The 23,423-nt window shown below is 40.9% G+C and overlaps 1 protein-coding gene across 1 annotated transcript in view; it reads right to left on the minus strand.

Annotated features, from left to right (window-relative positions):
• The window catches only part of LOC109911101 (probable E3 ubiquitin-protein ligase HERC1), a 266,602-nt gene that overhangs the window by 46,179 nt on the left and 197,000 nt on the right, over nt 1-23,423 (minus strand). The window contains exons 43-50 of the mRNA XM_048621230.1: nt 14,524-14,723; nt 8,714-8,819; nt 7,881-8,027; nt 7,402-7,503; nt 5,064-5,237; nt 3,868-4,152; nt 2,101-2,166; nt 1,553-1,678 (exon numbers count right to left, since the gene is read on the minus strand). Coding sequence (XP_048477187.1) covers nt 1,553-1,678; nt 2,101-2,166; nt 3,868-4,152; nt 5,064-5,237; nt 7,402-7,503; nt 7,881-8,027; nt 8,714-8,819; nt 14,524-14,723 — 1,206 coding nt within the window. The remainder of the gene's footprint in view (nt 1-1,552; nt 1,679-2,100; nt 2,167-3,867; nt 4,153-5,063; nt 5,238-7,401; nt 7,504-7,880; nt 8,028-8,713; nt 8,820-14,523; nt 14,724-23,423) is intronic.

The following is a 23,423-nucleotide window of genomic DNA, read 5'->3' on the forward strand; positions in this document are numbered from 1 at the left end:
AAGGCTGACGTTTCGGGCCTAGACCCTTCATCAGAACCCGAAACGTCAGCCTTTCTGCTCCTATGATGTTGCTTGGCCTGCTGTGTTCATCCAGCCCTGCACCTTGTTGTCATAGAAAATTATGAAATGGCTTTCTGTAGATGTGATAAAGACATGAAGCAACTATAATACCATTTCTGAAGAAGGGTCCCAACCCGAAACGTCAACTTTCCTGCTCCTCTGATGCTGCCTGGCCTGCTACGCTCCTCCAGCTCCACACTATGTTATCTCTGACTCCAGCATCAGCAGTTCTTACTATCTCAACTATAATACTGGTGTCTACCTGACATCAATATAAGAATCAGGACAGTTTAGGAACACCTGGCCTGTTGTGCCAAATCTTGGATGACTCCTCAATTCACCAGACTCAGGTCTCAGAAATTACCTCACAGGTAGAATATCCTACTTTTCAGAATTATCTTTGTTTCACCATGACCACAAGATGTCTCCAAAATAGAAACTTCTTACAAACAGAGTTCATTGTACTCATACCCAAATAAACCAGGTGTACAGGCTATTATTTACTCTTTTGTCCTCAGACTTGATTATTCAATGGTCTTCTTGACTATCTTCTATTAGTATATCCACGTTCTGCATTAACTCTTGCTCGTTCATCATCCACCTACATCAACCTACCCCGAATTTCATTCCCAATATATTCAACTTAAAAATCATAAATAAAAACAGAATAGGGTGAAAATGCTCTCACAGCAGCTTAGGCTATACAGTCTTTCTATAAAATGACTTAGAAATAGATCATAGTGAAGAAAAATAAGTTTTTTCATAAATCCATTCAATGAATGAAGAGCACAGAATTGTAATTAGGTTCATCTAGAAGGCTGAACTGGGGGGTGGTTGGGGGCAGGGAGGGTAGTTAGCTCCTTATCTGCATAGTTGGTTTGCAATGCAATGTGACACCAGAGTGGGTTCAACTCCTGCACCGGCTGAGGTTACCATGAAGGGTTCTCTTCGTCAACCTGTCCTCTCACCCAAGGTCTGGTGACCCTCAGGTTAAGCCAGCACCAGTCATCTCTAATGAGAGAGCAGCCCTAGGGTCTGCTCAGACTATAGCGACTTTACTACAAGGCTGAATTTATATATTTCAGATTACCATGTGTCTTGCGGTAATTACCACAATTATATATAAAAATCATTGAACAAGGGTTTTTTTTTTAAAAGGAGTATGATTGGGGTAAGGTGAGGGGGTGAAGTGTACGTTAATCTCTTGCCATTAAATACCTTTTCACATTCTACATATCTGTGGCTTCCAGTTAAAACAAGATATACTTTACTACTAGTAATTTTACCAACACAATTTTAGCACCAGTATTCTGAATTGCAATTAAATAGTCCCAACAAGTACATTCATACATAGCACGAAATAGTAATTTAGAACATCTCTATTTCTACATGTGATGTAGTCATAAAATATTATACTTGATTAGTTGAACTACATATAACTTAATGCTCATTTATCATTTTTGAGAGAATTCAGGAAAATCAATTACTTCACCTGCAAAGCTTGTGTCAGTGATGGAGCAAGTGTAGGTACTAAAGCACTGTTTCCAGCATCAGCTAGCTGTCCATGACGTCCACCTCCCCATAAGAACACATCACTTTTACCACCAAGCTGCCAGTCCTAAAATTCAAATGATAAGGATTAGCCCTTTGGTGCTGCTGTTGTTAAACTTATTTTGGGCATAGTGCGGCATCTCACTGAGAAAGCAAGTTTGAGAGAGCAACAATCAAGACTGTGAAACATTAGAGTCACAGAACAGACATAACACTTTACATTCATAATCTTCACTAAACCGAGTGCCACTTGGAAAGTACCAAGCAGGGACTAGGAAAATCAAGAGCCAACACCCAAAAACCCTACACATTTCTTTATTGAGAGTAGTAGTGACCATAAAACAGGAAATGATATCCACTTAGCCCAAACATAGGAAGCTGTTTCAAGGAAAAAACAGTCACTAGACAGGGAATCAGTTTTGTCTGCTGAACAAACATTGCAGCAAAAGTATTTTGTTGTGCGATCTTGCAAGTATGCTAATAAATTACCTCTGGTTTAGATGTGGCCCAGGTCATAAGCTGCTCATCCATTAAACAACTCCACTTATTGTTCTCCTGTGAAATGAAAACATTTACTGATGATGATATCTTGAATAGTTAAACAAGAGATCTATAAATATCAGTTCATCATTACCAATTATAATTTTTCACTTCAAAATATACAGCTATTAATCTCAGTTTAAAATAATGAAATTTTATTTTTATCCCTACTACAGATAGGAAGGGGAGAAGAGTTTATTCCCTATAGAATACTCATAATTGACTTAATTCACCCTCCACTTTTATTCCTCCTTCTCCTAAAAATACTGCCTCATTCTTGTGTTCAGGCAATGCTCATGCTTTTTACAAATTAGCAGATTTAGTGAACTTTGACAGAGCATATACCACTTTTCTGAGCAGTAGAGTATGCTGTTACACTAAACCTGGGTTGCAATGGGAAGCTCTTGAAGCAAAATATTGAGAACAAAGTTGCTTATGAAATGTACATTTCTGTACCTAATTCACACTTACCTTTGCATCAAAGTTCAGATCAAATGGTAATAGCATTGGCGCAAATAGACTCCTGGCAATTTGAGATGGTACAACTGACCTCCATATGCTGGACTATGGGGAGAAAATTAGTGAAGTACCAATTGCTGGCCACTGTTTTATGATTGCTGTTAGGATGTACATATGAGACACGATAGGGTCAGACTCAGGTGAATTGGTTAGCCTGTTAACACTTGCTGTTTAGATTAATTGACCAGCATCCGATTGTGTGAATAGAAACTCGCTTGAGCAAAAGTCGGCGAACTCAGTTGAGGAGGGGGATAAATTGATGAAAGTGCTGAATTATATTAAGGTACGTAAATAGTGCCATTTCCAAGTTTCTAGCATCAGTGAAATATTTGACTTCATCTCAAGTTTCAATTGTCTTCATATTTTCCATTTGTGTGAGCTGTCAGTGAATAATATTGAACATACAAGTGTTGTAATACAGAACAGTTAAGCAAAGCTTGGTTCAGTGGTAGGCATGAGTCACAAGGCTGTGGGGTCAAATGCTAGTCCAGAACTTTGACATACCACCTGAGCTGCTATACAGTCATTTAGGAATGTTGCATTATCAGAGGTGCTGTCTTTTTACAGTGCCATCATTTCGTATAGCAATATAAAATAACATCGTTGGCACAGTTCAAAAACAAACAAGCATATTTTCATGATGCACTGCCAATTTACTTAGCCCTCAAAATACAGATTAATTTTCAACTTATCCTGTTCTTATTAAAAGGATAGTTGTGTAGGTCTATCTAACAACAGTGAAGGCTTGAAAAATGGTTAATTTAATATGAAGTTCTTTTACGCAAAATATTTATAAACTCTTGTTTATGATGTGTAAACTATTTACCTCTACTTCATACAGCTAAACAAATATATTTGCATATCATTGGGAAACATAAGCCATGGAAACAGAACTGAAACATTGAAATGTTACTAAACAATTAAAGCTGGTAGCCCACTATCACGTTCTTGGGTTAACTAGGGGGCATAAGTTATAAATGTCTTCAACCTTGCCACCAGTGCCTGAATTTCAAAAATTAGTATGGTCAACAGAATATGGGCACAAACGTGATGGCTCATTTTGGTAATTCTTAGTCAAGGTGGTTACGTAAACAACTATCCACCAGTGATCAAAGATGGGCTGACAACAAGGCTGCTTTGGACAGCAAGGAATTGAATATTCAAACTTAGCGCATAGACATAAAAGTAAAATCCTACCAGTGCTTTGATGGCTTCTGAATCTGAATCCTGGTTGAGGTCTGGAACACTGAAGGTTTCCGGGAAGGCAGTTCCTTTGGCCAGAGCTTCAGCACTTTTAATAGTAGCAGAGTAAGTTGCTAGCCAACTCCATTCTGAAGAAACTGGCTCCAGGTTACTGTTTTTATGATGAGGTGGTTCTGCTGTTCTGGTAAGGAACTGGTCCAAACATAGACCTACAGTGAGGGAGGCCAAACTTTGCAGGAAGGTACTGTGTACGAGTTGATCTCCACAGGTCACATGGGGCTGGAAAGTGACAATTTAAAAACACATGAATTCTATAGATACTATTCCTACAGATTTATTCTTGAATAGTTAACCCGTACATTTTCTGAAAGATCCATATTTATGTAATATTGAACTTTTGGAAGAACACTGCAATTTTTCAAGCCTGAGAGATTACCACTCTTCATGGTGTCAAATTATTGCAGAATATAGTTATTCTGTTATGACTATATTAATGATGAGAAAAATAAATTGGACCATTCAACCAAAGGTGGTAAGAATCTCAGATTTAGGTCAGCAAGTTTTATTTTGTCTTTTTCAAGACATTCTGAAGTAAGCAGGGGTAAGTAGAGAATGTGTAGATGTCTCTTTCAATTTACTACTTCCAAATTGATCATACACAATTTGCACTTTTGTTGATTTATGAACTTATAGAAGTAAATTTCAACTAAAACTTTAAAGATAAAACCACAAAACTGCTCCGTCATTACCTATGTGAAAATCAGAATTTTATTTAAACTCAGTCCATATTATTTAACCTTGATCGGCTATACGGCAACGATTATAGGTGAAATTTCCACCGCTAAGATAGGTTGTTCAAATTGGGAAATTTCCAAACTTGGTAGTCCCAACTTGCTTTGAGAAACTTGCATTATGCTGTTTTCACTTTAGGGGGATGAATGTGGGAAAGAGTTGGGCCCACCACCCCTAGAAAAGTCACAGCTGTAGGGTGGGTGCTGAGGTACTGGCTAGTTAATCATCTTTCTGGATGTTGTTAATTAGCTCTTAGACCTCACACCTCCTCATCACTCCCAATGACCCCACATACCCTTTATTTCAGCTTAAGCCAACACAATTCTCTCAGCCTTTCCATGATAGATCAGGCTAACACATCACATGTTTGTTTATGCCAAATTGTGTATATGCATTACCTTTTCATATATATATTGTGCGCGCAGCAGTAAATGCAATCTTTCGATAAAAGCCTTCATACAGGGAGCCTTATTCAGTCCTATGATACCCTGTGTTCGGAGAGCCATTCGGCAGGATGCTAGAATGTGGTTCTGAGAGATCCACTCTGGGCAACACCTGATTAAGAGGACATCCTAGCAGAAGGGGAAATATATTCAGAAAATTTAACATACTTTCCAAAAAAAAAAAACAGGCTTTCTTGAGTGAATATCAACATAACTCATGTTCTTGACTTGATCAATCGCATATTACAAAACATATATTGAAATAAACCTTTATTTTTGCGTTGTTCATGGATCTCTGCAGTAGTGGACTATTTTAGAATTTTTCTCTGTGCCTCCCCCACCAAATGAGGTCAGGGATTACCAACCAAACATTTACCAGTTTTCCACACTAAAGGATACTTCTGAATCTCCCTTTCTCAGTCTCTCTTTCTTTCCTCTTCTCAACAGAAGCATCAATCAATCAACAATTTATATCCTAATACTCAACTTCTAACATTATCTTTTCCTCTTCCTCTCATAGTAATTTAAATAATTACTCCTGAATTTTTTTGCCTTTCCAGCTCAAGACTAACTGGATGTTCGCTATCACTGTATCACAAATTCACTCACCCTTCTCATTCTCATCTGTCTTTGTTATCTTTTCCTTTCTGTACTAAAAAGATCTCTGTTCACTTTTTTTTTTAAAAAAAGTTTCTCTTTTGATCTTCACCAAACTCTGAAGAAAATCTGGCCTCAATTCTGATGGAAAGAGGTGAAATCCTTGGAAAGGAAACTGGATTCCAAGGATTAGGGACTTCAATTCTGTGGAGAAACTGGAAAACCTATGATTGCTCCCAGCATTTCTTGCTAAAAATTAGGAGCAGACCTTTCAGGTCAAGTATGCACAAAAGGAGGTAGAAATCTGAAACCATCTTGTAGCAAAAGCGACTGAAGCTTGATTAGTTGTAAATTTTTAATAAGTTTAATATATTTTCATTATCCAAAGGTATTTACTGATATGATCAAAAACTGAGCTTTCATTCACTCTAACATTGATGCACAATAGTTGCAAGTTAATCATCTACAAGATGCGTGGTAGCAACTTGCCAAGGCTGCTTCTAAACCCATGACCAGGGCAGCAGATGCATGGATCACCAATACCTGACAGCTCCCCAGACTAGAAAATATATTGCTGCTCTTTCTCAGTCTCTGGCTCAAAATCCTAGAACAACCTTTCTAACAGCACATTAGAAGTGTTTATAATTTAAGAAGGCAGTCACCACCACCTTCTCAAGGACAGCCATGAGGTGGAGGTGCCGGTGTTGGACTGGGGTGGACAAAGTCATAAGTCACACAGTACCAGGTTATAGTCCAACAGGTTTATTTGATATCACAAGTTTTCGAAGCGCTGCTCCTTTGCCAGCACTTCGCCCATAGAAGGAGTAGCACTCAGAAAGCTTGAGTTCAAATAAACCTGTTGGTCTATAACCTGGTGTTGTGTGACTTCTGACCTTCTCAAAGGCAATTAGGAGTGGGCAGCAAATGACGGTCTTGTCAATGATAAATCTCATGAATTAATGCAAAAAAATGGTAGGGGCACAGAAGGGTAGATGAAGTTAGGTTGCACATAATCCCATCAATGGTGCAAAGGGGTCAAAGGGCTAAATTGCCCATTCCTGTTTCCATCCAATACACAAGCAGATTTGAAAACATCCAGCTTAGTAATAGCATTCAACTCTGTATTATAAAGTGATGGGTTCAATTCTCATTTTGGAGACTTAAGCACATAATTTAGGCTAATCAATCTAGAGCTGAGTGAATGTTGTGCTATCTTTCAGTTGCTAAATAAGGGGATATATACAATCTTTGAGATTCCAGGGCATATAAGGCTATTGGCCAAGTTCTGGAAAATGGGATTAGATTAGTTAGATGCTTGTTTGTGACTGGTACAGACTTGATGGGTCAAAAGGGGCTTTTTCAATTCTGTAGGTCTCTATGACTTTATGACTAACCCCGCAGTACTCTATCAAGTACAGCAGGGATTATCTTAGTGTCCTGGCCAAAATTTATTTCTCAATCCACATTACTGCAACAGATTACCTCGTCATATTTTCATTTTAATGCCGTTTGTGGGATTTGGTTGTGTGATAATCAGTGCCTTGTTACTTAACGATGACTACATAAAAAAACTTTATTAGATTTGGCTGGTTCTGAGAAAGTGGTGATACATGCAAGCTCCTTCCTTTTGGCATTAATATGAAGTTTTAGATTGAGATGTCATTAGTCTTTTTTAAAACAAGAATGACCAACTGACCTTTGATCGGCTGGAGCAAGCTGCTACTCCAATATCTGGAATCCAGGATACGCCAACTACTGATCCCAAACCAGTCACCACTGTCTGTAGAACTGAACCATCCTGAGAAGGAAACATACAAAACACAGCCACAAACATTAATTTGTAACAATCTACTTGTTCAATTCAATAAGAATTGGGAAATACAAAGTTTCTTTCAATTGTGAAATTTCAGAAATAACAAGAGAGGCTGTCAAATTTTAAAAGCGCTCTGCCTTTCTGGTTTCGATTTCCCAAGAACTTTTGACAAGATATGATGAATAAATCTGATTAGTCACTTTATAAGAGGACATAAAATTGTCTTTAAAAACAAAGTTTCAATTTTTGTCAGGGATAACATTTTGTTTCTCACTTCCTTAAGTTTTCCTAATCCTTATCACTTCTCCTTTGTAGTATGAGCATCAGAATATTAATTTATGGAATATCATTAAAATTCTTACCTGCAAAGACCAGATATTTATCAATCCCCCAATCCCTCCAGACAGAAGTGTTAAACCATCAGTATTGAAGGACACCAACATCACTGCAGTTATATGAGCGTTCAGTCGAAACACACACTTGGCTCTACCTCTGAATTGAAATTTCTCCTACCAAATAAAAAGTTTAGGTTAGGAAGTAATTCTTGCCATAAAGAATTATTGTCTTTAATCAGATGAAATAAATCAACATGGATGCAATGCGCTCAGACGAGATGTCAATTGTGGCTCAATCGGTGGCACTCTTGCCTCTGAGTGAGAGGTGGGATTCTAATCCCACTCCAGGACGAGCAGAAAAATCAAGTCCGACTGCTTAGAATAGTAGAGAGTGTGTGCTGCTCTGTCAGATGTGCTGTCCTTCAGTTAAGGTCATCTGCCCTGTCAGGTGGATCTAAAAGATCCCATGAAGAAGTGTAGAGGAATTACCCTCAGTTCCTCGGCTAATATGCATCTCTCAATCAAATGACAAAATGAGAGGATTGGGTCATAGCCACATTGCTTGTAAGAAGTTGATGTGTGAAAGTTGGCTGCCATGCCTCCCAAATTACAGCAGTGACATTTCAAAAGTGATTAATTAGCTGTGAAGTGCTTTAAGAAATGTGGCCTTGAAATGTACCACACAAACATAAGTTGCTCTTTTAGATCTTTATTTAACATGCAATTTCAAGTTTAATTACTCAATTGCCGCTTTGTTTCTAAGGATAATTCAAAGTTGAGATGGTAAGTCAGCCTTATTTTCCATGAACTTTTTCATATTAGCTGCTGACACAAATGAAAAAAAAAACCATGCCTCTTACCTCATGTCTTTCTTGTATATCAGGAGAATGCAAGAGGTTTGGTAATGATACAGCAGTACCACCTTGTGGTAGTGTCCAAACATAAACTAAGCCATTTTGACAACCCCTGGGAGGAAAACAGTCAAGTTTTATTTTCTGATAATAATTAAAATGAACTCTATCATTAAAAAAATCAAGATAATTAGCAAAACCTCCACCTTCCTTGGCTGTGTGTGTGGGTGGCGGGGGGGGCGGTGGGAATCCTATAGCGTCTGCAAAAGCAAAATTTTGTAGACAAGTGATACTTATACTAATGAAACTTATCATTTGTGCAAGTCTGTGCAGATAAACACTTGTGAACAGAAGTCTATCTGGCTATGGTGTGCATATATGGTTCATGAAGCTCTGTGGAAAAAGGAGATGGCAGATGCTTTCAGATGGCTCCCTCAGCAGACGGTCAAAGCACTGGGCAGAATATCACATGACCAGAGTTGTCAAACAAGCAGCAAACTGTAAGTTGGCTGATGGCGAGAAGGACTTGCCTGGCAGACGCTTTGAGCATGTACGGAGTTGAAAGCTTGTGAAAATGGTGGCTGAAAATGCACGTCCCCCTCCTGAACACAGCACTTCCCACTTTCCCAGACTTGGGCTTCACACACATGCATTTAAATGATCAGCTCCGTCTATTCACATCCCACGTTAGGAAACCCATTGTGAGCAAGAGAGAGGGCGCAGGACAGACTAGCTTGCTCCAGGTTTGTTCAGTGCATTTCTTTTGGATAGCTAGGGCATCCCTTGGAGAGCCATGGTACTGCTGTGGATGTGGCCTGGTGACACCTTGGATTGGAGGTCATGCATTCTCTGGGGAAGGGAGGTGTCAGTTACCTATTGGGAGGAGGTTCAGATACCCTTTGGTAGGAATTAGGCACTCTTTGGAATTGTTAATAGGAGGATTGTAAGCAAAAAAGGTGCGTAAACTATTTTTAAAAAATTCAACCTATTTGTCTAATCAACCTGCTTCAGAGATAGTATCACACATCTCTGAAGCAGGTGGTACTTGAACCCAGGCTGTCTCCTTGAACTGTTGCAAATGGTTTGTTGTAGGTAGATCCACAATGCAATTAGGGAGGGAATTCCAGCATTTTGACCCAGCAACATGAAACAAATGGCAATATATTTCCAAATCAGGATGATGAGAGGCTTGAAGGGGAACTTCCATGTGATGGTATTCACGTGTTTGCTGCTCTAGATGGTCGTGCTCACACATTTGGAAGATGCTGTCCAAGGAGCCTTGTTGAACTTTTCGCACACACTGTTACTACAGACAATTGGTGGTGGAGAGAGTGAATGTTTCAGAATGCAGTGTCAATCAAACAGGCTGCTTTGTCTTGCATGGTGTCAAGCTTCGACTGTTTCTGAAGCTGCACCCAGCTAGTCAGGTAGGAGCATTTCTTCATATTCCTAACTTGGGGAGTCAGGTGGTGAGTTATGCGCTGCAGAATTTCTAACCTCTATACTGCTCTTGTAGCCACTGCATTTATTTGGCTAGTTTTTGGTCAATGGTAACCCTAGGGTATTGACAATGAGGATTTAGTATTGGTAATGCCACTAATGTCAATGAGTGATGGTTAGATTCTCACTTTTGGAGAGATTCATTGCCTGGTACTTGTGTGACATGAAGTTAAAAGAGAACAATAATCACCACAAGGGAAAAAGTAGAGAGCTACTATTGGGATTGAAACATAGAAACATAGAAGATAGGAGCTGAAAGAGGCCATTCGGCCCTTCAAACCTGCTGCAGGCAGTCAAGTACCCTGGACCTGATGGCCCATGTCCTAGGGTCTTAAAGGAAGTGGCAGCAGAGATAATGAATCCACTGTCTATAATATTCCAGAATGCCCCAAAGAGGAAAGGTTCCAGTAGATTGGAAAAATACTAATATAAAATCCTTATATAACATAGCAGGGAGGCAGGAAGTAGGGATAAAAATATCTTTTTCTGGTTGGCAAGATGTATCTAGTGGGATGCCACAGGGCTTGGTCCTCCAGCCCCAACTGTTTACAATCTCAATTAATGACTGGGATTTGCAGATGACACTGGAATTGGTGAGAAAGTAACTAAAGAAATAAGAATTTTACAAATGGATATGGATAGGCCAGGTGAATGGGCAAGAATTTGGCAGATGGAGTTTAATGTTGATAAGCATGAGATTATCCATTTTGGTCAGAAGAATAGAAAGGTTACTTATGTTTCTCTCTGCTTAGAAAATGAGTGCACTTTGGTGCAGAGGGTGTCCTTGTGAATGAATTGCAGAAAACTAACAAGTATGTACAGCAGGTAAAGGCAAATGGAATTTTGGCAGGTCTGGCAGCATCTGTGAAGAAAAATCAGAATTAATGCTAATGAATTAATTGGGTTCTGAGGAAGGGTCACCGGACCCAAAACGTTAACTCTGTTTTTTCCTTCACAGATGCTGCCAGACCTGCTGAGCTTTTCCAGCAACTTTGTTTTTGTTCCTGATTTACAGCATCCGCAGTTCTTTCGGTTTTTAAATGGAATTTTGGCATTTATTGCTAAAGAAATACAGTATAAAAGTAGGGAAGTGTTGCTGCAACTGTGTGAGGCATTAGTGAGACGGCACCTGGAGTGCTGCATGCAGTTTTGGCTCTCTTAGTTGAGGAGGGATGCAGGTGGTTTGGAGGCAGCTCTGAGGAAGTTCACTAGTTTGATTCCAGTCAATGAGGGGTTTTCTTGTGAAGAGACATTAAGCAGTTTAGGTCTATACCTAACAAGAATGAGAGGAGATCAAATCGAGGTATATAACATGCTAAAGGGTATTGACAGAGTAGACTTAGAGAGGACGTTTCTTCTTGTGGGGCAATCTAGAACAAGGGGTCATTGTTTTATGGTGAGAGGTAACAGATTTAAAACACAGATGAGGAGGAATTACTGTGGAATTCACTATTCCAAGACATTGAGTAAATTTGAGGAGAGACACAGATCTTTTAGTAGTAACAAGTTGAAGGGTTATGGAAGGTGGAGTTGATGCTGAAAGGAGATCAGCCATGATTGAACTAAATGGCGAAGCAGGCTTGAGGGGCCGAATTTCCTACTCCTGCTCCTTGTTTTTATGTTCTTGAATGTGACTAGCCACTTTTCAGTCCACTTCAGGATGTTGGCCAGGTCTTGCTGCATTTGTCCTTGGACTGTCTCAGTGTCTGAGTTGTAAATGGTGCTGAAAATTGTGCAATGATCAGCGAAAATTCCCACTTCTGACCTTATGACAGAAGGAACGTTATTCATGAAGCAGCTGAAGATGGTTGGGCTAAGGACTTTACCCTGAGGAACTCCTGCAAAGGTGTCCTGGAGCTGAGGATAACCAACAATCACTACCATTTTCCTTTGTGTCAGGAATAACTCCACCTGGTAGACAGTTCCTCTGCCACCCACCCCAACTCCTACTGCAATTATCAAAACAGAAAGAAACATGTCAAGACAGGCAGCATGATGGCTCAGTGGTCAGCACTGCTGCCTCACAGTATGAGGGACCCGGGTTCAATTCTACCCTCGGGTGACTGTCTGCATGGAGTTGCACATTCTCCCAGTGTCTGCGTGGCTTTCCTCCAGGTGCTCTAGTTTCCTCCCACAGTCCAAAGATGTGCAGGTTAGGTGGACTGGCCATGCTAAATTGCCCATGGTGTCTAGGGATGTGTGGCTAGGTGGATTAGCCATAGGAAATGCAGGCTTACAGGGATAGGATAGGGGTGTGGGTAGGACGCTCTTCAGAGGGGTGGTGTGGACTCATTGGGCCAAATGGCCTGCTTCCACACTGTAGGAATTCTATGATGAAGACCCATCATGAAGTGTCAAGACCAGTCAAGCAGGACTTGTCAAAAAGTGGAACAGAAAGTCAGGAAATCGTAGATCTGACATGAACAGTCAAAACCTGTTGAGAAGCACCAGAATCCATTGAGATGTGCTGACATCACTAATATGTGCAAATTTTACACAGAAGGTGGTGGGTGCCTGGAACACACTGCCAGTGGAGGTAGTGAAAGCAATGTTAGCAGTGTTTAAGGTGAATCTTGATAGACACATGAACGTGAAGTGAATCTGCACTAAGTCGCACGTCTAAATAAGGATTAGGATTTGATGCAAACTTGGTGGGCCAAAGGAGCCTGTTCCGATGCTGAATTGTATTCTATTGTATTACAAAACATATCCTGCAAAAAAAAAGTGAAATATAAACTGTAGAATTCTGTCAGATCATGGTTCATTTACCTCAACTACCACATCTTTGCCTTTACCCTTACTAAAAGAAAATCTATCGACCTTTGAAAATTTCAGTTCAGCATCTTTCAGAGGGAACAGTCTTCCAGAAAACCATTCCTCTGTGTGAAAAGGTGATTCATAATTTCATTCCCGGATGGCCCAGTTCTATTTTTAAGGCTATGTACTCTTGTCTCGGGTTTTCCTGCCAGGCCAAAAGGCCAAGGTTTTGTACAGCTCAAGCACGATTTCCCTCTACTTTGTTTTTCAGTCCTCTTGAGATGAATGTCAATATTCTATCAGGCCTTTGCTTTCTTTTGATAATTGTGATTGTGTACACAGTTACCCAAATTGCTTTTGTTTTTCATTAGCTCCTTGTCTCCAATAATTAAAAGAATGTTCTCATCTGTCTTCCTTGGATCTAAAGTAGATCTTTAGTTTTGCAGCTTAGTTTGCTTATGCCTCTTAGAAACTCACTGTTTTGAGCTACACAAGTACAACGTTACCATGTGTAACGTAACCTAGAAAGTTGTTAAAACTACCCTCTATTCATTCATCCAAGTCACATGTATCTAATGGCAAGAAGCTGAGCTGCCAGCACAGATCGCTGGAGAACACTAATTATTTACAGAATTAATTTTCAAAACTGTGACCACATGAAAGGTCTTAGAGAGCCTTCTGACCTATTAATCCAATATAACAAATGTTTCATCTCTGGGGCTAGGCACCATTCCCGGTAGTCACAGGGGAGTCCATGCATACGTCCAATGGCTTCCCATTGCATTCTGCAGTAGCATTCAGGAGCAGCATTCTTTAAGGTGAATTTTCTGTCCCTGTCTCAGTTAGACAGCTTGCCTTAGACAGCTGCCAGCCACTTGGCTGGTCGCAGCTCTGTATTTCGTACAGTGTCAGCACAAGCAGAGGCCACTGCTGAGACTACAGGCAGTCCCACCATGCCAAGGAGCCCAAGGCAAGTCCAAGGACAGGCCTGTCAGCAAGGCAAGCGGGACAGGAAACCAGGTTAAAGGGGTCTGACAAAGGGTGATCTATGTTGCTTGACACGAGTCCTTTCAGTAAATACTTCTCGGCTTCCCCCATAACCACCTGTTAGTTCCCTTCCAAGCCACAGACCACCCTGACTAGGAACTATATGGTCACTTCTCCACTGTCGATGGATGAAAATCCTGGAAATCCATTTCTAATAGCTCCATGCTTGTACCCACCTACCATGGATTACAGTGGTTCAAGAAAAACTGCTTGCCACCACATTCTCAAGGGCATTAGGGATGAATAATAAATGCTGGCTTAGCCGGTTATGGCCACATTTCGTGGATGAATAAAAAGCAATGAGATTTTTAAGTGGCTCATCTCCTATAAAACAATAGACAGATGTGGGAGGTGAGAAGGTCACCTACTAGATTTTACTTGGCCCCAGCCTTCAAACCTAATGACAGGGAAGGCAAAATCCAGCCCATGACTTTTTAAAGATGCATTTTAACTTCTGGTTTTAAAACAAAAATGACACATCAGACAAATACATTTTTGTTTCCTTTAATACTTACACTGCAAGCATTAGCCTTGGATCCTGACCTTTCCCTGGAAGTGAACACCATGCTGAAGTATTAACCAGTGCTGAATGGAACAGAGTTTGGACTGCAAGCCAAGCACTGCCTACTCTTCCCCAGATTTTCACCATCTCTTCTCTGGCAACAGCAAGCAGCAGGTGTCCAGTTGGGTCCCATTTTAGGCAAGTTAAACTTTCCTTGATGAAAATGAGAATATTTAAAAGAGAGTAAATTGAGTAACAGGCATTCAGTGTTAAATGGAACATTACAACTGAATCTCAGGAAACCAAAGAACCTGGAAATACTTCAGTTTTTGTCGTTAGTCTTAAAATCTCTCATCTCACAGTACTCCATTTCCTCAAACACTTACCCAATAAGAGTCAAAGATTCTACAGCACAGTAAAAGGCCTTTCAGCTTATTGAGTCAGTGTCAGTCAAAAAAACCCACCTAACTATTCTAATCCCATTTTCCAGCACTTGGCCATACCCAACTCTGCCTTGGTGTCACAAGTGTAGATTTAAATGTTTAAATGTTGAGGCTACTCCCCCTGTCACCCTTAAATTTTACACTATGTACTTCTGTGGATACTTCATTTCACAAATACATGAACTTCTGTTTGCGTGTTTCTATGCCAACATGGAAGGAGCTCTTTCTTGATTTAATTCTGGGAAATGTGCTGGGGCAAATAATTAAGAAATAGGAAAGCAACTGGGAAACAGTAGCCACAGCATAACTGGATTCAATGAGGAGACAATATTGATGCACATTTAACAATAAAGGTCTACTGGACAGGGCAGTTCAAAGAAAATTCAATGTAACTAGTTGGAATTAGCAAACAGGATAAAAGAACAGTAATGGGAAATCTATGAGTTCAAGATAGAAAAATAGATTAATTCCTATGAATCAGTAAAGGTGAGGGGTTGAACAAAATATACAATGCGCTGGATAAAGAGAGTTTAAGACTAAAGTTAAAATGATGCAGATGACATAATGACGCTGAATAATACTGAATAAATCAGGAGAAATAAAGGAGGTATGTTAGGGAGATGAAAAGGAATATGAAACAACATAAGCAGATGGTATGATAGGTATGCTGGGATTATACTGCAGGCTTCCCATCAGTCAGAGGGAGATACAGGAGCTGCTACGTAGGCAAATTACAGAAAGGTGACAGAGAAACAGGGTTATATTGGTAGGGATTTTAAGACTGCTAGCATTAATGAGGACTGCCTTCGTGTGAAAGGATTAGATAATGTGGAATTATTCAAGTGTATCCAGGAAAGCTTTTTGTGCAAGTACTTAGTAGAGAGGAGGCAAAGCTAGTCCTAATCTTAACGAATGTATCCAGTCAACTGTTTGAAGTTTCAGTGGTGACCATAACTCTAAGTTTCAAAGTCATTGTAGAAAGGAATAAGGATAGTGCAGAAGTTAAGTGACTAAATTTCAATATCATTAGACAGGATCTGGCAAACATGTGACTGGGAGAGCAGTTACTTGCAAGTAAGTCTACATTTGGTAAATGGGAATCTTTTAAACATAGTACAGTGAGAATTCAGGGCCAGAATGTTCCTCCAAGAGGAAAGGACGTACACAATGAGTGGTATGTCCCTAGGCAGTGCTAAGGAACAAAGGGTCTTTTGTGTACAAGTTCATAGATTCCTGAAGGTGTCAGCAACGGTAGAGAGGGTGGTGAAGGTGGCATATAGGATGCTTGCCTTTATTAGTTGGGGCAAGGAAGCCTTGTTACGTCTTTATAAAACATTGGTTACGCCACAAATGGCATAAGGCGTGCACAGTTTTGGTTGCGTCACTATAGGAAGGACATTATTGCACCAGACAGGGTGCAGGGGAGATTCACCAGGATATCACCTGAGATGAAAAGTCTCAGCTGTGAGGAGAGATTGGATAGGCTGGGTTTGATTACTTTGGAGCAGAGGAGGCTGACGGAGGGTTGGGTGGGGATCTGATTGAGGTATACAAAATGATGACAGGCACAGACAGAGTATATCATGAGAATCTTTTTCCCATGGTAGATGTGTCTCAGACCAGAGGGTATAAATTTAAGATGAGGAGTAAGTGGGTTACAGCAGATCTGAGAATTTTTTTTAACCCACAAGATGTAGAAATATTGAATGTGCTGCCTGAGATGGTGGTGGAGGCAGGCACTTTTGCAACATTTAAGCAGCAGCTTATTGAGTACTTAAAGTGCCAGGACATGGTAGGTTATGGGCTAAGTGCAGGTCAATGAAATTAGTGCAGTTTTGTGATTGTTGATCATCTTAGACATGGTGGGCTGAAGGGCCTGTTCCTATGCTGTGTGACTCTATGAAATATTAAGAGTTTTAATAAGCATTGTTGAATGAAAATAATTAATCGCTCAGGCAGGAAACACAAGTCTAATTATGGAGGCAAATGAAATGCAGGAAATATTTAAAAAAATAACACACATCAGATGTAGGTGACCTAGGGAATAGGATCAACATATTTATTATCCCCGCTCACCTCAAGTTCTTCTGAGATTTTCTGGAGGGCCACTCTTTAATTTGCAGGGGCTATATTTTGGGTTTCAGGAGCTCTTTTTAAATTCTCCCTAACTCCTGCATTATGTGATACAGTTACACAGTAACAATACCCACTGTATTTGTGCAGCACTATGAGGTATTCAGAATCCCACAGATGAGAAAAACCTCAATAATCATCAATGCTCCATTAAATTTAAAGTCACAATTTACAAGGAAGGCATTAACTTCAAGACACCACAATATTTAAATTGGCATAAAATTAAAAAACATTTGTTACTAACATGTGTTTTATGAAAAATACAAACCTATATACAAAATGCCATTAACATTAACATATTTTCTATGGACTGGTGAGATCACAGCTGAACAGTGTCACATTTGTCTCTAACATTAACTGCACTTCTAATAATTCACAGTATGTGATATGCTTTGTGATGTGATAACACAAATGCAAATCTTTGTGAAACAGAACTGTTCAGTATTAAATTATTCAATTGATTGTGTTCATTGTAATAGTAGCAATGCATAACAGTAGTAAAGTTCATACTAGTGAAGTAGAACCCGACAGTTAGTATAGGCCTCCAAGCACACCCACAATTCAACCAACATTCAGCTCTGAACACTGATCAGGAATGTTTGCTCTAAGCTGTATGGCCATGCAGCTACTGGAAAGCTCTGCCATTCTGACTGGCATACCAATGCAAACGGCCTGTGCTTTTTTAAGTCGCTGCCATGCACGGACTTCATGGGACCACGCAACAGAAAACACAAATTAGAGAGAACACCGTTGATGGTTCATCTGGAAATAAAGTCAGAGTGTATGGCACCATGGGTGGCTTGGCTGCACAGGGTGTTAAAAGGAATAACGGAAGAGCAACTGCACTGGGTAATTGGGAGGTGGAATAGACAGGCACTTCTGTGTCTGCAGATGTGAATCCAGGACAGATTTGAGGATGTAATTAAATGCCTGCAAAGCAATCTGCAGGGAGTGAACAGGCAGTGGCTGTGGTACACATTGGTACAAATGATATAGAAGAATGTGGCCCTGCAGTCAGAATTTATGGAGAAACTAACAAGCAGGACCTCGAAAGCAGCACTCTCCAGATTACTCACATTACCACCAATAAATATGTTTAAAAATTGGAGGCTAAAATAAATGAACGTGTGGTGAGAAAAATAGTGTAGGAGGTAGAGATTTACATTCATGAGACATTGAGATTGGCTCTGGGGAAGGTGGGATTTGGTTAGGCTGAACAGGTTGCACCTGAACAGAGCTGGAAGGAATTCCTTACTGGATGGTTTGCTAATACTATTAGGGAGGGCTAAACCAATTTGGTAGTGGTGTGGGAGCAAGAGGGAAATATCAGGGAGGAATACCAGGGTGCACAAATACAGCGAGTGATAGCACGAGGGAAGGGAAAAGTTAGTTATTAGTTTGTGTTCGAGTAAGGGAGAAAGTATTAAAGTCTAAATCAGAGTTAATCTGCAGTATATGAGAGAGTAGGTTAATAGGATTGTTGGAAGTGTAGCAGCAAATTGCCAAATGGAATATGATGCTATGGCTATTACGGAAACCTAGCTGAAGGAAGGGGAAAACTGGGAAGGTCTTGGTCCAGCGGTATTATTGCTAGTATATTAATTTAAAAACTCAGCTAATGTTCTGGGGATCCGGGTTCAAATTCCACCATGGTAGATGGTAGAATTTGAAGTTAAAAAATTATCTGGAATTAAGAATCTACTGATGACCATGAAACCATTGTCAATTGTCAGAAAAATTCATCTGGTTTACTAATGTCCTTCAGGGAAGGAAATCTGCATCCTTACCTGGCCTGCACATGATTCCAGACCCACTGCAATGTAGTTGACTCTCAATTGCCCTCTGAAATGGCTGAGTAGCCACTCAGTTGTACCAATCGCTATAAAGTCTCAAAGATATAAAACCGACAGAGAACTTGGCATCAACCTAGGCGCTGGAAAAGACAACGGCAGAAACAGCCCTGTCGACCCTTCAAAGTTGTCCTTACTAACGTCTGGGGGCGAGTGCTAAAATTGGGAGAGTTGTCTCACAGACTAGTCAAGCAACAGCCTGACATAGTCATACTCACAGAATTATACCTTACACACAGTATCCCAGACACCATCACCACCATCTCTGGATACGTCCTGCCGCACCAACAGGGCAGACCCAGCAGAGGTGGTGGCACAGTGGTATATATTCAGGAGGGACTGTCCTGGGAGTCCTCAACATGGCTTCAGGTTAAACATGGACAAGGAAACCTCCTGCTGATTACCATGTATTGTCCTCCTGTGGCTGATGAATTCATACTCCTCCATGTTGGACAACACTTGGAGGAAACACTGAGGATGGCAAAGGCTCTGTTGTGGCTCAGGAGCAGTACTTATGATTGAGCTGGTTGGGTCCTAAAAGACAGAGCTAATAGAATGGGTCTGCAGCAAGTGGTGAGGGAACCAACAAGAGGGAAAAACATACCTCCTCCTTACTGTTATGAGATATGCCTTGAAGAAGGATTTGTCCTGTCATTTTTTTTAAAGCAAATGTTGTAAATGTGAAGCTGAGCTGTCTGCTCTGAGCCCAGCTAGCTTTGTTTTATTTTCCAAAGTTGGAACAAAAGAAGCAGCATGAAGGTGTGGGGTCACACTCCCAGAGAACCAGGACTTTAGTTTTATCTGTCAGTTGTTGCTGGGGTCTGGAAGTTCGATATGGAAGTTGTTATTCCTCTTTGTTACAGGTAAATGCTTGGGTTCTCTTCCTGCTGCTAGAATTGCATGTGAGATAATCTATTTCATTGAATTTACCTTTGCCAAGGGTGTGTTTAGAACAGTTGCCAATAGAGGTAAGTTCAATTCTTCTTTCCGATTCTTCCCTCTTTTGTTTATTTTTACGCTACAGTTAAAATTCAAAGTGTTTTGCTTCAAGCCTGATAGTTTGACCAATCAAATTGTATCTGGATTATAATGCCTTAAACTTGCCTTTAAAAATAAGAAAACGTTGGGGTCTACACTATCTTCTTTAACATATTTGGAAGGGGTTTGATCTGGTCCATAACATTACCAAATTGCTGGTTGAAGACGTATCTGTCCATGGTAAGAGTAACTACAGCACAGTACTTATGGAGGCAAAGTCCTGCCCTCACATTGAGAATAACCTCCATTGTGTTGTGTGGCACTATCACAGTGCTAAATGGGACAGACTTCGCACAGATCTAGCAACTCAAGACTTAGCATCCATGAGGCACTGTGGGCCATCAACAGCAGCAGAATTGCACTCCGGCACAATGTGTAACCTCACGGCCCGGCATACCCTCACTCAACCATTACCATCAAGCCAGGGGATCAGTCCTGATTTAATGGAGAGTGCAGGAGGGCATGCCAGGTGCAGCACCAGGCACAACCTGAAAAATGTGGTGTCAACCTGGTGAAGCTACCAAACAGGGCTACTTGCATACCGAACAGCATAAGCAGCAAGTGATAGAGCTAAGTGATCCCACAACCAACAGATCAGACCCAAGCTCTGCAGTCCTGCCACATCCAGTCGTGAATGGTGGTGGACAATTAAACAACACACTGGAGGAGGAGGAGGCTCCACAAACATCCTCATCCTCGACGATGGAACAGTCCAGACATAGTGCAAAAGACAAGGCTGAAGCATTCACAGCAATTTTCAGCCAGAAGTGCCGAGTGGATGATCCTCCAGTGGTCCCATTATTACAGATACCAAACATGAAGAAATGGTTGGAGACACTGGATACAGCAAAGGCTATGGGCCCTGACAACTTTCCGGCAATAGTACTAAAGACTTGTGCTTCAGAACTTGCTGGTCCCTTAGCTGTTGCAGTACAGTTACAACACTGGTATCCACCTGACAAAGTGGAAAATTACCCAGGTACGTCCTATATAAATCCAACTCGGCCAATTATTGCCCCATCAGTCTACTCTCGATCATCAGTAAAGTGATGGAAGGTGTCATCAACAGCGCTATCAAGCAGCACCTGCTCAGCAATAACCTGCTCAGTGACGCCCAGTTTGGGTTCTCAACTCATTACAGCCTGGGTTCAAAAATGGACAAAAGAGCTGAATTCCAGAGATGAGATGACAGTGACAACCCTTGACATCAAAGCTGCATTCAACAGTGTGGTACCTAGGAACCCTAGCAGAACTGGAGTCAATGGCTATCATGGGAAAACTCTCCACTGGTTGGGGTCATTCCTGGCACATAGGATGACAGTCGTGGTTGTTGGAGGTCAGTCATCTCATCTCCAGGACATCTCGGCAGGAGATCCTCAGGGTAGTGTTCTAGGCCCAACCATTTTCAGCTGCTTCGTCGATGACCTTCCCTCTGTCATAAGGTCAGAAGTGGGGATGTTTGCCAATGATGTTCAGCACCATTCACGACTCCTCAGGTACTGACGTAATTCATGTTCAAATGCAACAAGATCTGGACAATATCTGGGCTTGGGCTGACAAGTGGCAAGTGACATTTGTGCCATACAAATGCCAGGCAATGACCATCACCAATCAGAAACAATTTAACCACCTCACCTTGACATTCAATGGTGTTACTATCACTGAATCCCCCATTATCAACATCCTGGGGGTTATGATTGACCAGAAACTCCATTGGACTCACCACATAAATACAGTGGCTACAAGAGCAGGTCAGAGACTAGGAATACTGTGACAAGTAACTCACCTCCTGACCCCCCAGAGCCTGTCCATCATCTAAAAGGCATAGGTCAGGAGTGTGATGGAATGCTCCCTACATGCCTGAATGAATGCAGCTCCAAAAACACTCAAGAAGCTTGGCACCATCCATGACAAAGCAGCCAGCTTGATTGACACATCCATAAGCATCCAAACCCTTCAGCACAGATGCTCAGTAGCAGCAGTGAGTATTATCCACTAAGATGCACTGCAGAAATTCAAATATCCTCAGACAGCACCTTCTAAATCCAAGACCACTTCCATCTAGAATGACAAGGACAGTAGATACAAGGGAACACTATCACCTTCAAGTAGTTCTCCAAGCCAATCACCATTCCTTCACTGTCACTGGGTCAAAATCCTGGGATTCCCTCCTGAAGGCATTGTGGGTCAACCCACAGCAGGTGACTGTAGTGGTTCAAAAAGGCAGCTCACTACCACCAGCTTCTCAAGAGCAGCTAGCGATGGGCAATAAATACTGGGCAGCCGGTGACACACAGAGCCCACAAAAATTAATTTAAAAAAAGGGCAGGTCTAGGTAATAAATATGTCTGGATATGAGGTATTCAGGAAATACAGGAAAGGAAAAAATGGGGGAGGAGTTGTATTACTGACAAAGGAGAGTATTACAGTGGTGGAGTGAAGGGATATCTCTAAATTGCAAGGAATTTACAGATGTGTAGGAATTTAGTAGTAATTATAATGGACGTCTTTGAGCATAGATTCGGAGAGTTGAAATGTAATGGGTAGACAGGGGCAGAAGTTCCTAGAGTCTGTTGAGGAAAAACTTCACCAGCATTTTTTTGTTCCATCAAATCAGAAAGAAGGCAGAGGTAAATCAAGTTCTTGGGAATGCGGTGGAACAAGTGGATCGAGTGTAAGTAGAGGACAATGATCATTGTATCATGATTTAGATTGGCTGTGTTCAAGGATGTTGGACAATCAAGAGTAAGAATAATTAACTGGGAAAAATCCAACTTCAATAGGGCAAGAACTGAGCTGGTCTGAATAAATTAGAGTCAAAGGCTGGCAGGAAAAATGATAGCCGAACAATGGGTTAACTTCAAAAATGATACTTCAGGCACAGTCAAGGTATTTCCCCCTGAAAGACATAGGTAGGGCAAATATATCCAAAGCTCCCTGGATGATAAGACCTTAAGATACAGGAGCAGAATTAGGCCACATAGCCTATTGAGACTGCTCTGCCATTCAATCATGGCCGATATGTTCCTCAGCCTCATTTTCATGTCTTTTCCCCATAACCTTTGATCCCCTTACCAATCAAGGACCCATCTATCTCTGTTTAAATACATTCAATGACTTGGTGTCCACAGCCTTCTGCAGCAATGAATTCCACAGATTCACCACCGTCTGGCTGAAGAAATTCCCCCTCATCTTAGTTCTAAAGAGTTGTGGTTTTACTCTGAGGCTGTGCCCTTGGGTCCTAGTCTCTCCTACTAGTGGAAACATCTCAGATGGGATGAATGATTGCAGAGTGCATCAACAATCTTGGAGTCTTAAACATACCTCTTCAATACACAATATAAGGCTCTTCAAGCTCTCCTTACCTACAGTATTTGAGCTGTAGTACCTGTACTGGAATTATACAAGCAGCAGGGATTTATCACTACTTTTTTGGCCATATATCCCAA

Source organism: Rhincodon typus, chromosome 1 (assembly GCF_021869965.1).
Source record: "Rhincodon typus isolate 14 chromosome 1, sRhiTyp1.1, whole genome shotgun sequence".
In the NCBI taxonomy this organism is placed as follows: domain Eukaryota; kingdom Metazoa; phylum Chordata; class Chondrichthyes; order Orectolobiformes; family Rhincodontidae; genus Rhincodon; species Rhincodon typus.